We start from the raw sequence: 15,676 nt of genomic DNA on the forward strand, positions 1-15,676 counted from the left end.
CCAGCGCCCCACACTTACGGAATAAATTACGGCGACCCTAGCAACTTTGTTACTTAGGTCGGAATAAATTGAGACCCGCCCTAAATGAAAAAAAATCACTGATCCCATGCCGGCATAACGCGACACCGATAGCCGTGATGAGGTTCTGCAATTGCAAGCCCCATAAGTCATAGAGAAATCCAGGTGCCAGCCGTCCAGATGTAACATACCCTCCTCGATTCCGCAGCCAGGACCTGCAAGGCAGAGGGTTGGACAACGGCAGGTTATGGGACAGCAGGTTTAGCTTTAAGCAGGCATCGAAATGTACCGAATGCAAGCTCGTGGGGCCAGGCCCTGCGGCTTCGGGGCTGCAGGTGCCCTGAAGCAGCCAGTCAGTCGATGCGAGCACTGCTGCCCCTTGCATTGCAGCGCCCGTGGAAACCGCTGCCGCCATGGTTCCCAGGGCTGCTGCGCCGGCTGACGGGACTGGGGGAACGGGATTGCCCTCAATGGCGGCAGGGCTGCCAGCCGCCACCTCTGTGTGCTCCAGTCCAAGCTCCGGCCCCTCCACTGCTGCTGCTGCTTCCACGACCCCCAGTGCTGCAGCACCGGTAACAGGAGCTGGGGCGGCTGCAGCCACGCCATTCACTGCATTGCTGCACCTGAGAGTGTCCCCACAACAAGGGCACCCATGCAGAGCTCCATGGGGCCAGGTGCTAAGTGTGCCTCCGGGTAGTCATCCACGACACCCTGGCAGTCCATGTACAGGAGTGCTTGCCGAAGGTGTTTACGAAGCGTGGTTGCCGAAACGGGGAAACTGGACGGCAGATGCCATTTTGCTCCCAGGTGTCAAGGAGTGCAGAGCAGAATGCGTCCGCACTCAGGTGCCTGCTCCTGAATGACACAAGGTCGAACAGCTGCAGGAGCGACTGGTGCCACCAGAGAACATGCTGGCCGTCTCGCTGGAGGTGGAGGTCCCACCCAGCCTTAGTGTCGGGTAGGCAGTTGAACTCTGTGGGACGCATGTTATGAAACACCCAATCGGGCATGCACCAGCACACAGGGACATCTACACATACGCATATGGGTTGCTCCCAAGTGTAGCAAGCTACATTTCCCTTAGAATATTTCAACGATTACTTTTAACAATAACTGTTAATCCGTTAACGATTCGTCTCAAGTTTCGTGCATGTTACGAGCTTCGTCGCATGTATCGAACATGGCGGTTGTTCGTAAGCGAACCTAACGGGCTGGGGCCCTGGGCCCCACCAACATTATCCTAGTACGGCAAGTCCGTGGTAGGGAATCTCCGGCAGGTAGGCCGAGATATAAGCTACCCGGGCGGGGTGCTCTGGCCAGACACTGACGTATCACATTACTAGGTGTTCGGAGTTCAAGACTCCGCTGCCGCCGTCTCTAATTGTTTTGTACGCGTCTATGTACGCTAGTGCTTGCCGCTGGGTTGGACTTCTTCCTGCCTCGGTGAGGACTACCAACTCTACGCTTCCGCTGTGCCAGTCGACCCGCCAGGTGAGCGACTGCTACACCAAGTGATGATGGTCACAGGGTAGGTCCTTCTGGGGAGCGCACGGTGCACCGGGGGCACGCCTAAGGTCTGCGAAGTACGCCAGCGCTGCTGCTCAAAAAAGCAAGTCCGGCTCTCCACGGCTGCTGCAAAGTCATGCACGTACGCTTCCCGCACAGCGTGTGTTAACGTGGACTCTGGTTAGGGCTCTGGTTCTGGTTCCTCCTCGGCTGCACTGAAACCGTCAGCATCTTCCGATGCTTCCGCGTCGTCAGCGTCTTCATGGTGAATCGGATCAAAATCTTCGACCTCGTAGGCCGCGTCGTTACCAATGTTCACCGGCTCCTGTTGCGCATTGGCACTTGTGACAGCTACGTTTGCCGAAAGGCTCGGGGGCTGGGCATTTCGAAGCTGTTTTGCTCTACCCCGTCCCTTTTTATTCCTCTTTGCTTTGGCAATGCTCTTCTTAATGGGGTCCTCGACCTTCATGAGCGAGTGAAGTTGGTAAGGCAAAGCTATTGTTTGTGTTCACCTAACCAACAGAGCCAATTTCGCTTACTAATTGTCTATCTCATGCAATGGGAAATTTCGTTTGAAGCATTGCTTTGCTGTAGGGCTGGGTAGGATATGCCGTACAAACTGGTATTGTAACGACGCAAATGCCAATCTGAGCATCCCGGGTTACGCCTTTGCTGTGTTACAATGGTATCGAGACGGGACCGCACGAATACCGAAATAAACTTCGGGTCGGCGGTTCGATTCTGGCAACCAGCAAGTCGCAAATTGGCGATTTCATGGTGTAATGGATAAACCAGCGCACTGGCGCGAGGTGGGATGGCTCCTGTGCTCGAAATAATGGCCGAGGACGTCCATTGCTATGTAACGACGCAAATGCCAATCTGAGCATCCCGGGTTACGCCTTTGCTGTGTTACAGGTATGGTGCTGGGCCGTCGGGAAGGTCGCCAGGGTTGCGGGAAATCGATGGCGCTAGGCGGCGCGAGTCACTCCTGGACCTTCCCTAACTCGTCTGGCGCGTCCGGTGAGGGCGCTTTAGCCACGGCGAAGTGCTCCCCAGGGAAAATCGTTTGGGGAGATTCTCAGGCTCACCAAGGGGAGAGAGCCTCGGTACAAAGGGCCCTCCCCAATGGCAAAGGTCCCCATGGCTTGGGGACGCAGCCATAGCTGTCATTCCTCCAGCCAACAAAAATGGGCTGTCCATGCCAAAGCCGCTAGAATCTTACAGGGACATACATGTTAGCCATATGATAGCACTTCAATGCCATGGATACTGTTAAGAAGGTCACGCCCGTGAGTCAACGAGGAATAGGACTGTTTCTGACCGGATGAAACGTTGCAATCTGATCTGAAGCTCCCAAAGCATGGCAAGCCATTAAAGCATAAATTAAGCTTCACACAGAGGCCATTAGCGACGGTGATGAAGACGGTGTAGAGGTCGTAAGCAATGTGGACGCAATGCTGTAGCCAGCCGACGACAATGACGCCACTCCGGTTGTCAACAGTGAGTGGGCCAAACGTCAACGTTCATCATATGGAGGCAACCGTGATGGGCCAGGAAACACGGGTGTTGAGGGTGATGGTAGCAGCGACCCCGGCGCTGCAGCTAAGACTCCTAACCCCACACTCTGCATCATTACTTTTGCAATCTGGAGAGTCGTGTAGTGTTATCTTTCAACGTGATGCAAAACGAACGACGGCGAACGAACTCTATTCGATAAGTGCTTGAGTAGGGGTTAACTGATCTGTGTTTGCTTAGGCTCTGCAAGCCCTTTGGAAAAAGCAGTTGCCGTGCAATCGGGCTTCCTGTCAAAGCGTCTAAGTGCGCACCGCTTCCTGGCGTGTAAGAGACACCTCTCTGGGGAGATTGTGTTGTGTGCGTGTTGCGACATTCTCCAAACCTGGCGCTTGTACGAACTAAACTGTAACTCATGGGGGGGGTCTGGGGGGGGGAAAGCCCCAGTCAGCGCCTTACAGATTCGGAATACTTTATTCCCGCGACTAAAACCCTATTCCTCCGTTCGGGCTGAAAATTGACGAGCAAAAATGAAAACAAAAACACTGCGCGTCGAGTAGCCCATAGCCTGTTTATTAAAGAGGCGACGGCGTAGTAGCTGGCCGCTGAAAAGGCCTCTCGGGATGCTGGTCGAGCTCTTCGCGCGTATTTGTTATTGATATTGCTGCTGTTACAGAGTGGGAGGCGTCTGGGCCAATTAAACACAGTAGCTGATATGTCTGCCGTACTGTGTACCAACTACTATTACAGACGGGTTCTCCTGAGGTACTGGGTGAGGCTATTCCTACTTTGCAACGGACCTTCCATCGTTTATGGTCTCACATACGATGGGAAATAAACAGAATGCGGTTTGGTGGCGTCTCACGGTTGATGGGTTGCCCATGTTAGGAAGTTCCCATCTCAGGATGTCGCGGCCAGCAGTGTGTGGTATTGGATGTTATCCAGTAGGTTCAGTGGGAGGTGTATCCCCTCACTGTCAGCACTTCGGGCCTGTCCGGTGGCACAGGCAGTAGCGGACCAACTCACTCTGTCAACAGAATCGCCAGTGTCACGCGAACAACATTGATGGCTTGTCCAAGCTCCAGAAACAGTGCAACATTTTGTTGGGGATGTTATGGCTCTTGCTGCTGTGTCAGCTACGGAGCACGGGCAGCGATATATGTCTACAGCCATGAACACCGACGTGGCATTGCTACCTGGCCCTTGTCTTACAGGAGCCATTTATCGAGTTGTTATTGACTTTTGGGTTTCGCAGCTCTGGGAATTCCACGGAAAGGATGCGCCTCCGGAGTTTCGCAGCTCTGGGAATTCCACAGAAAGGATGTGACTCTGTTGGGTTACATCACCCCTTTTAGCGAAATGCATTAAACAAGTTGTTATGTCCACGGAAGCGGCCACCGACGGACGATTAGCTATTACCTGCTTTGCTTCTTTATCTAATTTCTTTTATTTGGGGACTTTTGGGGCACTGGCCTCATCTAGTAACAACGTGCAAGTTCCTGTCAGTATTTGTTGGTGGGCCTTCTGGTGGAGGTCCGAGGCCTTTCACCAATTGGGGAGTCTATTGGCGAATTGTGGTTGTGGGTTTTTGAGCCTTCCCTTTGGGTTCGCTTTCTGCTGTCTAGATGACACTTGCGTTGTCTGGTCTGGGTGGGTGTCTTGTTTGCCCTGATCGTCTCAGGTGCAGTGCACGGCCAGCTGGCCCGCTGGCTCACACACACAAACACACACACACACACACACACACACACACACACACACACACACACACACACACACACACACACACACACACACACTCTCTCTCTCTCTGTGCCCATGTTACCAGTGAGGGTCGTGCAGGCCGCACTCGCCCCAGCCTGCCTGCGGACACTCCCATACTCTCCCCTTCTGCTCCTCCTGCTGCATACTTATCCATGTAAATGTTGGCTACACATATTGCGGTGTTTTCCTTTCCTCCGTGGCTTTTAGGCGTTGTAGTATTGCCCTTGGGCCTTCGGCTCGTATGGGTAGTCTTACAGGTATGGGGTCACGCACCCCCAACCATGGATGGCCTCTTCAACGAGACTCGGGCCCGGACCTCTGGATGCATTCGCTTGCCTCACAGCCGCCATAAATCTGCGACCACTTCCATGGTGCTAACAGTGGCTAGGACCACCACATCCCGAACACATAGTTGAACATCTGTCGGGGCAGACACCAGCCACACCTGCCTTCTTCAACACCTTGTGCAACTGGACATGCCCAAAATTGGCGACAGCAGGGTTACGTGCACTTGTGATCCACCGGGGGAGGATAAGGCCCAAAGCCACAGTTAGCCGCCAGTAAACAGCCCCTCATATATGTAGGGGTTCCCCAGGAGAGGAATGCCATCAACGGTGAGGCGCCATCACGCTTCCTTTTCTGCATTTTCCCAACGCAGTTTTGACCAAAGACCCCGAAATGAACTATATAGAAGTATCATGGGATCTGCCGGAATGGAATGTGCCGCTCTGAGGTTAAAAGTAACCGTACAAACAAATGGTGGGCTAACAAGCGGGCGTCGTCTGTGCATCAGAGTTGAAGCGCAGGGCCCCAACGCGCCATAAATTCCGCTAGCCTCATTGCCGAAAATTCCCCCTGGCGGGCAGCCCAACCTTCCGACAAGATTTTGCACAATTTGTATGGGAGCAGCACACTTGCCACAGTCAGTCACGGGACACAAAACACACATGTGGCGTCCTGCCGCGTCAGCCTGATGCACATAACACACATTCGCGGCTCAGATCATTGAAATACACGTTCAATCGGGTGCATATGCCAACGCATACGTGGCGGCAGTGAACAGGGTTCCAACCAAAACGTAGGTGCAGGATGCGGTTTCAGGAAAAAGGCTTGGGATAGTGCTCATCCTCTAGCCAACCCTCCCATGGCTGTAACGAAAACCGCAACCAAAAGAAGTTTGCATGGACGATCCAACGATGCGCGACTGTAGCTTAGGTCAGCATATTCGCTCCGTCACGAGAGGAAACCGACGTACGCCCGATTGAATGCTCATTGGGCACATTCATAAAAGGCAATGGTCGGCATCCACGTGCTTTAACACCTGACAGCGAATGCGTGCTATCCCTAAGCTATCAATAATCGGCCGTACAAAAGGGCTCGGTGGGTAACCTCTTTCAGCAGTTGCGTGTTGGTAGTTCGGCCTGCGCCTGCCTTCCCTTGTCTTAATTTAAATGATTTCCCAATGCGTGGTTTTCATTTATTCCGCCTGGGCCTTACCTGCGTTTTGGTCTTGTCCTTGGGTGGGTATAGGTGGCTTATCAGGTTGCTTTCTGTAAGAGCTTCTTTCCCTGGTCGCGCGCTTCCTCGGCCTCCTAGCGTCCTCTCGAATCAAAACCAGTAACTGGGGCCGCCGCCCTTGGGAGGTGCTGGACTGTCCGAACGTCTGATTTTTTTCTTCCCGACCCCAAGGTCAGATCGGAAATGCCAAGGTAAAAATTAACGCCTAAGTATGTCGAGTGGTTCTATTGTGAACTTCTACTCGTACGGTGTACATCGTCGAAGCGCCCTTGTTTGTCATTATTAATTTGCTGTGGTGTTCGAGAATTGATTATTGTTTATTATGTCAGGCTGCGTGCATTACTCTTTTATTATTGTGGCATGGTGCGGGGACATGTTTCTGCGTAGGACGAAGTTCCGCCGTTCCTGCGTCGCATCGTCCTCACTTCAAGAACCTACGCTGCGCATTTCTAAATGTGCAGCGAGATCGAGCATGAAATCGATTATGAAGGATGAAGAACTGTGTCAGGTGCTACTGTTACTAATTGAGGTTCGCAGTGCGGATGCGAGGTCAAGTGCTTGCGGCTTGCAAATTGTAAAAACGAAATTCGTGTATTGGTGCAAACCCGTATAGAAAGCGCAGCAGCTTCAACCTCCACATGGCAAAAGAACTCACTTAGATAATCAAAATAATTTTAACGAGATACAAAAATTGCACAATCCATTTGTTAGCTGGCTTACAGCAGCTATGGACTTGACCAAGCCTTTCGGACGGTCTTTGTGAAATACCATGTTGTGATAGTCTTACCCCATAATGCGCACAGAAAATTGAGGTAGATTCCGCTTGCATATCATTTGGGTTTATAACGCGGATGCGCAACGGAGCTGCGGCAGAAACCCGTGCACGGTACGTTCTTAAGTAGTCAGGGACATGATGCATAAGGTCTACAACATTTGATATTTCTTATCATACACTACTAGTGACTGCTTGCCCTTGACGCTTTGTTCCTTTGCCTTTACGTAAGGGCTCGACCATAGAGGCCCCGCACCCTGAACCTCGCTGCGCTTCCTGGAGGCAGGCAGTTCAGAAAAATTGCCAAGAAAAATACATGTATGTATTCTTCAGGACTCGTTTGGCTTTGAGGTAGGGACATTGACGGCAGAGTTGACGAAACAAAGAATGGTGGCAGGGATGTATGATAGCCAAGCCTTGGTGGAAAGGACATCACAGCGGTGACCATTGCACTGTTAAGCACCAAGGTTGCCTTATTACACGCAAGGGTGCGTATGTGACTCGGCAATTCATGATCAACCACAAGGCGACTGCTCGGTCACTGACTGATATATCATGTCGAGTTGGTCTTCCTAGGCCTTAGAGGACAAGCTAACCTTGCAGGTTCGCTCGCCTGCAAATGCTTCCAGGAAGCTGCTCACATATTCCTGCTGACTCAACATGCCTGGTACCCACCCGCCCCTCCTTGGCCATGAGCGACGCCACCGTCTCCAAGTTCCAATCTCCTTGTAACTCAGATATTGTTGAGGCGTAGTTAAACAACACTCTGGACCTCACCCCTTGTGAGCTCCACTTCGTGTTTGCCTGTGGTCTGCACTCGTTGCAGACCACAAGAGGATGCCCCAAAGACGGGGTGTCCTCGAGGGCCCCCACCTGACCTCCTTTTGGGAGCAAACCCAGGGTTGCAAAGCTCCTCAGGCGCACCCAGAAGTCTACCAATGCTTCAGATGCAACGCACATGAACACGCACGTCATTTCCTGCAATTTATTTGAAAAGCCGGCATTAGGGGACTCATCTATTAACAGTCTTTAGTAGTAAAAGAGGAAATGGACATTTCTTACTAAGAGGGGGACCTCAAGCCCTTCGAAACACTCAAATCCAACCTTTTAATCATCCACTGCATTTATGATGCGAAGCTAAATGCCTGACGGGAGAGCTCCAATGCAGGGGTTGTCCACGATACCATTTTTAATGGTTGTGGGGATGAGGTTCTGTGTTTTTGTGCTGTACCTGTAATCACAGCCATGCTATATTATATTGTACATCAGATATCAAGGCCAATGGCTTTTCTATCGGAGAATTAACTGTGGGGCCTCCAGCTTAAGCACGTTTTCAGCCGACCAGCAACCACCACGAACCCACAGCATTAAATGTGGGGCCTCCAGCAGACATTGGCAAATGGGGTATTTCTGGTTTCGGGAACGGTTCTATTTCTGTCTTCAAGTACAATCGCCCGCGACCTGTTCTTCATCATTGACCGCGGACTTAGGTGGAGGCCCTCCAGCCCTGCAGCCAACCGGCAGCTATCACCAACCCGCAGAAAAAATTAAAGTTTTAAGTGATAAATGCTTAGTTCACAACGAACAGTGCAAGCTTAAGGGCTCATTGGTCATTGGCATTGACTCATTGCCCCGTTCATTTGCAACTATGTCAACTTCCCGCCCTGCACACTGCATGTATTTGCCTCGCAAGAGTATTAACGTAGTATTGGAATTTTGGTTTCATTTGCGAGCAATGACTTAATGTCAAATAAAAGACACAGAACGTTAGTAGGTGTAGTAGCTGGCCGCTGAAAAGGCCTCTCGAGATGCTGGAGAAGAGCCTTTGCGCGTACTTAGAGACGATATATGTACCGTACTTGTACAGCTGCAACGGAAGGGTAGTGCTAATTCCAACACCGGTACGGGCAGTAGTGAAGCAGTGTGAAAGAAATTAGATAAGAAAAACGTTACATATTTAGTTTCTAATCATGAAATGATATTATTAAAATCATACTTGTTTCAATTGGCGTCCCATCGTACTATTAAGCGGACGTTCGGTGAAGCCAGCCTCGAGATTGTTGTATTTACTATAAGCTGAAATCTCAGGACATTATATTTTGTCGCTTACCTCGGTCAGATGCATGAGGCGTACACATGATGGCTGCTGCCGATTGCGCCTGTGGCCGAACGCAGTCTGCAAGCATGGCGGTGTACGCACGTGGCCAAGCAGGTATGTACAGAGCGAGAATTAACAATTGCAAGTCATGAAAAGCTAGGCACTTCGTAGAATAAAATGTTACACTTGCATTCGGAAGGTCGTTGAAAAGGCAGATTTTAGGATTTTAGGTCAATTTGGTAACGTATGGGACAGGTTCTTAGGTCACCAAGGATTATCTATGTATGTAATGGTAGGGGCAGAAGACGACGGGCTAAGGGATAGTTGAGCGATTAGGTTGCAAAGGACAGTCTAAGTGTTAATCCTGCCGAGGTTGTGTTGACCTTTGTTTAATTTCGATCAGGGCAGCAATCGATTCGGGCGAAACGGCGGTCCATGAAGAACTAGATAAATGAAGGGTTACAGTAGGCTGGGGATGAGTTGGCGGATTCGCCAGCAACAGAGCGCACAGATGGTGTGCCAGCGAAAGTGTCGCTGTGCATCTATAGAGAAACCACGAAATAAAAAAATGGTGGCTTAGCAAATTGGGTCGTTTTTCGTTCCATAATTTTCGCTCTCGCCATATATTGTATCGTTTCCTCTCACTCTTACTCTAGCTATACAGTAACGGATGCCTGCCTTGTGCACGCCTTTTGGCCAAGGAGACTTCCTATGCGTTCCGACTTATAAGAGACTTATGCCGCCGCTCCGAAATCCATCGCCAGGAAATCCCCCCGGCAGACCGGCCACAGACCGTTCCTCATCATTTCGGCATTTGGTACACCCTGCTTGCCGAGCAGGCACCTGGAGTCACCGGTCCTGATAATGCTGCTATTGCTTCTTGCGGGGGTCGCTAGTAGGCATCTGCAGCTTGCCTGGGCATCCCGCACGGAGGCTGATGACGCGGCGGTATTGCTGACCCTGGTAGATCCCTCACCACCCTCCTATTTGAGCAGCTGGTCGGGTGCGGCGCCATGCAGCGGTGGGTTATGGCGGATGTAGGAATGTGGGAAGCACCGAACCACGGCTCCAGACATGGCGACGGTGAAATGTGGCGATGCGCACGTCGGGTTAGGTAGCAGGTGGTAGCTGGTGGCTGGCAATGGAATGGGATTTGGATGTGTTGTGGTGACGATTGAGGAGAGCATAGCATGCAGCGCGGGTTAATCCTCATGGAGGTGGCTTGGATGGGGATGCGAGTGCAGACATGGATGCATGCTCCGGCTTGGAGCTCTGGCCTGGGGTGATGGCACCTTAGCTCCAAAAACTGGCGTAAAACTCCGTCGAAGCCGTGGACGGGACTGATGTCCTCTCTCGGTTGTGCCGGAGCTCAGCGTATGTTTTGGAGCAAAGCCAATACCAGCATAGCACACAGTAGAATGAAGCTGTACTTCTCCGTGGTTCGCATAGCTGTGTGCAGCCGATGCCTCACAAGCTGGTTTGGGCAGTTTGTGCACATTGTCATGACACTTGTCAGCCTACTAATGGCCCTGCTTGGCGTATGTATCCTCCACAGACGGCTGGGCATGCGTGACCTGTTCTGGCCAGCGCGTGACGGCAATTGACCTATTGGCCAACATCACACTGCCTGTGGGAGCACTGCCAGCCACCATCGGTAAGTTTGCTGTATGATGCTGTACGGCGGTGTTGAAGGAGCGCAAAATGCCGAACATTTTACGTATAGCATTGCATGCAATTGCAAGAATGCTGGTATCGGACGCAAATCGTCCCTGTCCCTCTGAGAAGACGCTTATAGGAGTCGCAAAAGGATAAGCGTGAGCAAGGATGCAGTTAACCCCCCTTTAACCTCCAACCGGGAACCACCCTGACCGGTCAGGGAATGTACCTGCTTGCCACGCGCTTGGCTTTATGTGTCTTTCCTTTTCCGCGCCCACACGCCCGCACCCACGCCTTCATGCTCCACAAACTGCATTTCGCCCATGTGCAGGCCAACTAGATGCGCTGCAGCGGCTGCGGCTCAATGGTGCAGGGCTGGGGGGAACGCTGCCTCCGGACTTATCGCCGCTGTACAGTCTAACTTCCCTGTCCCTGTCGTACAATTCCTTCACGGGTATACTGCCGGCGTCCTGGAGCGCCCTCACCAACCTACGGTGCGGCTGGAGGTCATGGGGGCGGGCGGGTTTAGATGCGACAATGGCATGAATTCATGTAGTCTGCAGTTGGGCGGTGAAGTGGGTGTTGGGGATACGAGTAAATACGTACCCAGGACGCACATCCGTTAGACAAATACCTAGCAGCACACTGAAGGCATGATGGCGCGGTCTCAGGGAGGCAATATACACCCCTGACATATACAAGGAATGAAAAGCCCGTTTAAGCGATGATGGTATTGAGTCTATCAAGTGCACTTTTAAATATTATACTTCGTGCCATACATACTCGCATACATATATAATCAGATCATAGATAGCCAGGTTCCGTTGGATGCCGGTGGTGGGTGCGGAACCTGAGCGATCCACTGAGAAGTTGGCTAGGGTGGCTAGGTGAGGGTGCCCCGAAATACCGGGGAAGGCAGGGTCTGCCGGATAGCGGCGGCAGGGTGAAAATATGACATCCTTTCCCACACATCATACTCGCAGGTCGCTGGATTTGCGCCATAACCAGTTAAGCGGTACCCTTCCGTCCGCCTGGTCAGCAATGTCGGTAAGCCTGAGGGCACAGATCCAAGTTGTGCGGGGTCTGGGTCATGGAACCCCATGCCTTGCACAAGCATTTCTACCCCTTTCCCTTTCCTGACACACTGCCTCTGGCCTGGTCACTCTCTTCCACACCTCCGCCACTCGCATGCCGGCACCTTGCTTCATTCATCAGGCGCTTCAGACGCTACTGCTTAACGACAACCGGCTCAATGGCGGGCTACCTAGCAGCTGGAATGTCCTGATGCACCTGCAGCAGTTCGAGGGAAGCAGGAACAACTTTTCGGTGCGTCATACATTTAAAGCAGTTGTGCAGGCTTTCTTTATTTTCAAGGAAACAACTTAGATAGGTCATATGTACAAACTCCAGCCTGCTGCCTGGTGGCAGCAGTCCATACATGGACACGTGCCGTTTGAGCGCCGCTGGAGTAGAGAGCTAATTAGTTGGACACTTGTTTGCAGCAAGGGGCGTCCTACACACAACTGGGAGCTGCTATACCTCGTAGAAGCTTCAGTGATTGTGCTGCCGCCTGTACGACACTGCCTACCTGTATGTCGTTCATGTATAAGTCTGCATCCAATTCTACATGTGCACCACATAGCTCTGTATTTTGGGGACCCCAGGGTGCTAACAGACGCCTGCCGGGTAGCCTCGGCATCTTCCGGGTCTGTTTGAGAACTCTCAGTGCCCAACAGCTGCTGAGTACAGATGACCTAACTGTGCTGCCGTTGTCGCAGCCGCCACCATCGCCATTGGGCACATCAGCAGTGGCGGTATCATCACCATTGCCACCACCACTAGAATCACGCTCATGGTCGCCGTCACCACCGTTAATATCCTGGGCCCCATCACTGCAGCACCATGGCATAAACAGCTCGACCGCCCGCTCCAAAATGTACTCGACGGAGCTCATTGCTCGAAAGCTCTTGGGAACTCCTTACCCAGTGATGTCGCAACCGAGTCCAACCTCTTCACCAGGACCTCTGAGTTCGCCTTCACTGACACCAACAGCATCCCCACTCACTTATGAACCATCAGGAGCGCCACCGGCGCTACAATTTACACCACAGCCACCACCGTCGATGCCACAGTCGCCAGCACCGCCCTTGTCGCCGCCACCACTGCTGCCAATGCAAACATCCCCACAGCCGCCATCCCCAGAGCCACCATCCCCACAGCCGCCATCGTCAGTGCCGTCATCAGGGCCGTCATCAGTATCACCACCGCCGCCATCACCAGAACAACCATCCCCACAGCCGCCATCACCAGAGCCACCATCACCAGAGCCACCATCCCCACAACCGCCATCGTCAGTGCCGTCATCAGGGCCGTCATCAGGATCACCACCGCCGCCATCACCAGAACAGCCATCCCCACAGCCGCCATCACCAGAGCCACCATCACCAGAGCCACATCCCCACAACCGCCATCGTCAGTGCCGTCATCAGGGCCGTCATCAGTATCACCACCGCCGCCATCACCAGAACAACCATCCCCACACGCCGCCATCACCAGAGCCACCATCCCCACAACCGCCATCGTCAGTGCCGTCATCAGGGCCGTCATCAGTATCACCACCGCCGCCATCACCAGAACACCATCCCCACAGCCGCCATCACCAGAGCCACCATCCCCACAACCGCCATCGTCAGTGCCGTCATCAGGGCCGTCATCAGTATCACCACCGCCGCCATCACCAGAACAACCATCCCCACAGCCGCCATCCCCAGAGCCACCATCCCCAGAACCGCCGCCGCCCCCAGAGCCACCATTCCCAGAGCCACCATCCCCAGAGCCACCATCTCCAGAGCCGCCATCCCCAGAGCCACCATCCCCAGAGCCACCATCCCCAGAACCGCCGCCGCCCCCAGAGCCGCCATTTCCAGAGCCACCATCCCCAGATCACCATCCCCAGAGCCACCATCCCCAGAGCCACCATCCCCAGAGCCGCCATCCCCAGAGCCACCATCCCCAGAGCCGCCATCCCCAGAGCCGCCATCACCAGAGCCGCCATATCCCAGAGCCACCATCACCAGAGCCACCATCCCCACAGCCGCCATCCCCAGAGCCACCATCCCCAGAACCGCCGCCGCCCCCAGAGCCGCCACTCCCAGAGCCACCATCCCCAGAGCCACCATCACCAGAGCCACCATCACCAGAGCCACCATCCCCAGAGCCACCATCCCCAGAACCGCCGCCGCCCCCAGAGGCGCCACTCCCAGAGCCACCATCCCCAGAGCCACCATCACCAGAGCCACCATCACCAGAGCCACCATCCCCAGAGCTACCATCCCCAGAACCGCCGCCGCCCCCAGAGCCGCCATTCCCAGAGCCACCATCCCCAGAGCCACCATCACCTGAGCCGCCATCCCCAGAGCCACCATCACCAGAACCGCCGCCGCCCCCAGAGCCGCCATTCCCAGAGCCACCATCCCCAGAGCCACCATCACCAGAGCCACCATCACCAGAGCCACCATCCCCAGAGCCGCCGCCGCCCCCAGAGCCGCCATTTCCAGAGCCACCATCCCCAGAGCCACCATCCCCAGAGCCACCATCCCCAGAGCCACCATCTCCAGAACCGCCGCCGCCCCCAGAGCCGCCATTCCCAGAGCCACCATCCCCAGAGCCACCATCACCAGAGCCACCATCACCAGAGCCACCATCCCCAGAGCCGCCGCCGCCCCCAGAGCCGCCATTTCCAGAGCCACCATCCCCAGAGCCACCATCCCCAGAGCCACCATCCCCAGAGCCACCATCTCCAGAGCCACCTACCGAGCCACCATCACCAGAGCCACCATCCGCAGAACCGCCGCCGCCCCCAGAGCCGCCATCCCCAGAGCCACCATCCCCAGAGCCACCATCACCAGATCCGTCGCGCCGTCATCAGCATCACCACCGCCGCCATCACCAGAGCCACCATCCCCACAGCCGCCATCACCAGAGCCACCATCCCCACAGTCGTCATCCCCAGACCCACCATCCCCAGAACCGCCACCTTCAGCGCCGACTTCAGGGCCATCATCAGCATCACCACCGCCGCCATCCACCAGGGCAACCATCTCCACAGCCGCCATCACCAGAGCACCATCCCCACAGTCATCCCCAGACCCACCATCCCCAGAACCGCCACCTTCAGCGCCGACTTCAGGGCCATCATCAGCATCACCACCGCCGCCATCCACCAGAGCAACCATCTCCACAGCCGCCATCACCAGAGCACCATCCCCACAGTCATCCCCAGACTCACCATCCCCAGAACCGCCACCTTCAGCGCCGACATCAGGGCCATCATCAGCATCACCACCGCCGCCATCCACAGAGCCACCATCCCCACAACCGCCATCACCAGACAACCATCACCGCCACCATCCCCACAACCGCCATCGTCAGTGCCGTCATCAGGGCCGTCATCAGCATCACCACCACCGCCATCACCAGAGCCACCATCCCCACAACCGCCATCACTCACAACCATCACCGTCACCATCCACCGCAACCGCCATCACCAGAGCCGTCACCACCATCACCACCACCGCAGCCACCATCACCACAGCCGCCATCACCACCATCACCACCATCACCGCCATCGCCTCCATCACCACAACCACCATCACCAGAGCCATCACCAGAGCCATCACCACCATCACCACCATCACCACCATCACCACCATCACCACCATCACCACCATCACCACCATCACCACCATCACCGCCATTACCGCCATCATCGCCATCACCGCCATCACCACAACCAGCTCCACCATGGCCCCCAACACCGCCTCCTCTACCAT

At 54.3% G+C, this 15,676-nt stretch overlaps 3 protein-coding genes across 3 annotated transcripts in view; 1 reads left to right on the forward strand and 2 right to left on the reverse strand.

Moving 5' to 3' along the window:
* VOLCADRAFT_93087 (uncharacterized protein) overlaps window positions 1-1,004 on the reverse strand; it is a gene marked incomplete at both ends in the record, with an annotated part of 2,856 nt that extends 1,852 nt beyond the window's left edge. The window contains 3 exons of the mRNA XM_002952416.1: window positions 19-233; window positions 642-796; window positions 961-1,004. Coding sequence (XP_002952462.1) covers window positions 19-233; window positions 642-796; window positions 961-1,004 — 414 coding nt within the window. The remainder of the gene's footprint in view (window positions 1-18; window positions 234-641; window positions 797-960) is intronic.
* Window positions 1,005-10,052: 9,048 nt separating this feature from the next.
* Window positions 10,053-12,129, forward strand: VOLCADRAFT_93088 (uncharacterized protein; the record flags this gene model as incomplete). The annotated part of the gene is made up of 5 exons (XM_002952337.1): window positions 10,053-10,209; window positions 10,744-10,842; window positions 11,176-11,338; window positions 11,828-11,878; window positions 12,060-12,129. 5 exons carry the CDS (start codon window positions 10,053-10,055, stop codon window positions 12,127-12,129), a joined length of 540 nt encoding a protein of 179 aa, XP_002952383.1.
* Window positions 12,130-12,213: 84 nt separating this feature from the next.
* VOLCADRAFT_93089 (uncharacterized protein) lies at window positions 12,214-15,676 on the reverse strand (the record flags this gene model as incomplete). The annotated part of the gene is made up of 4 exons (XM_002952417.1): window positions 12,214-12,262; window positions 13,476-14,641; window positions 14,672-15,150; window positions 15,355-15,676. The coding sequence occupies 4 exons, from the start codon at window positions 15,674-15,676 to the stop codon at window positions 12,214-12,216; spliced, it is 2,016 nt and encodes a 671-aa protein (XP_002952463.1).

This window comes from Volvox carteri (assembly GCF_000143455.1).
Source record: "Volvox carteri f. nagariensis unplaced genomic scaffold VOLCAscaffold_29, whole genome shotgun sequence".
NCBI classification, from domain to species: Eukaryota; Viridiplantae; Chlorophyta; class Chlorophyceae; order Chlamydomonadales; family Volvocaceae; genus Volvox; species Volvox carteri.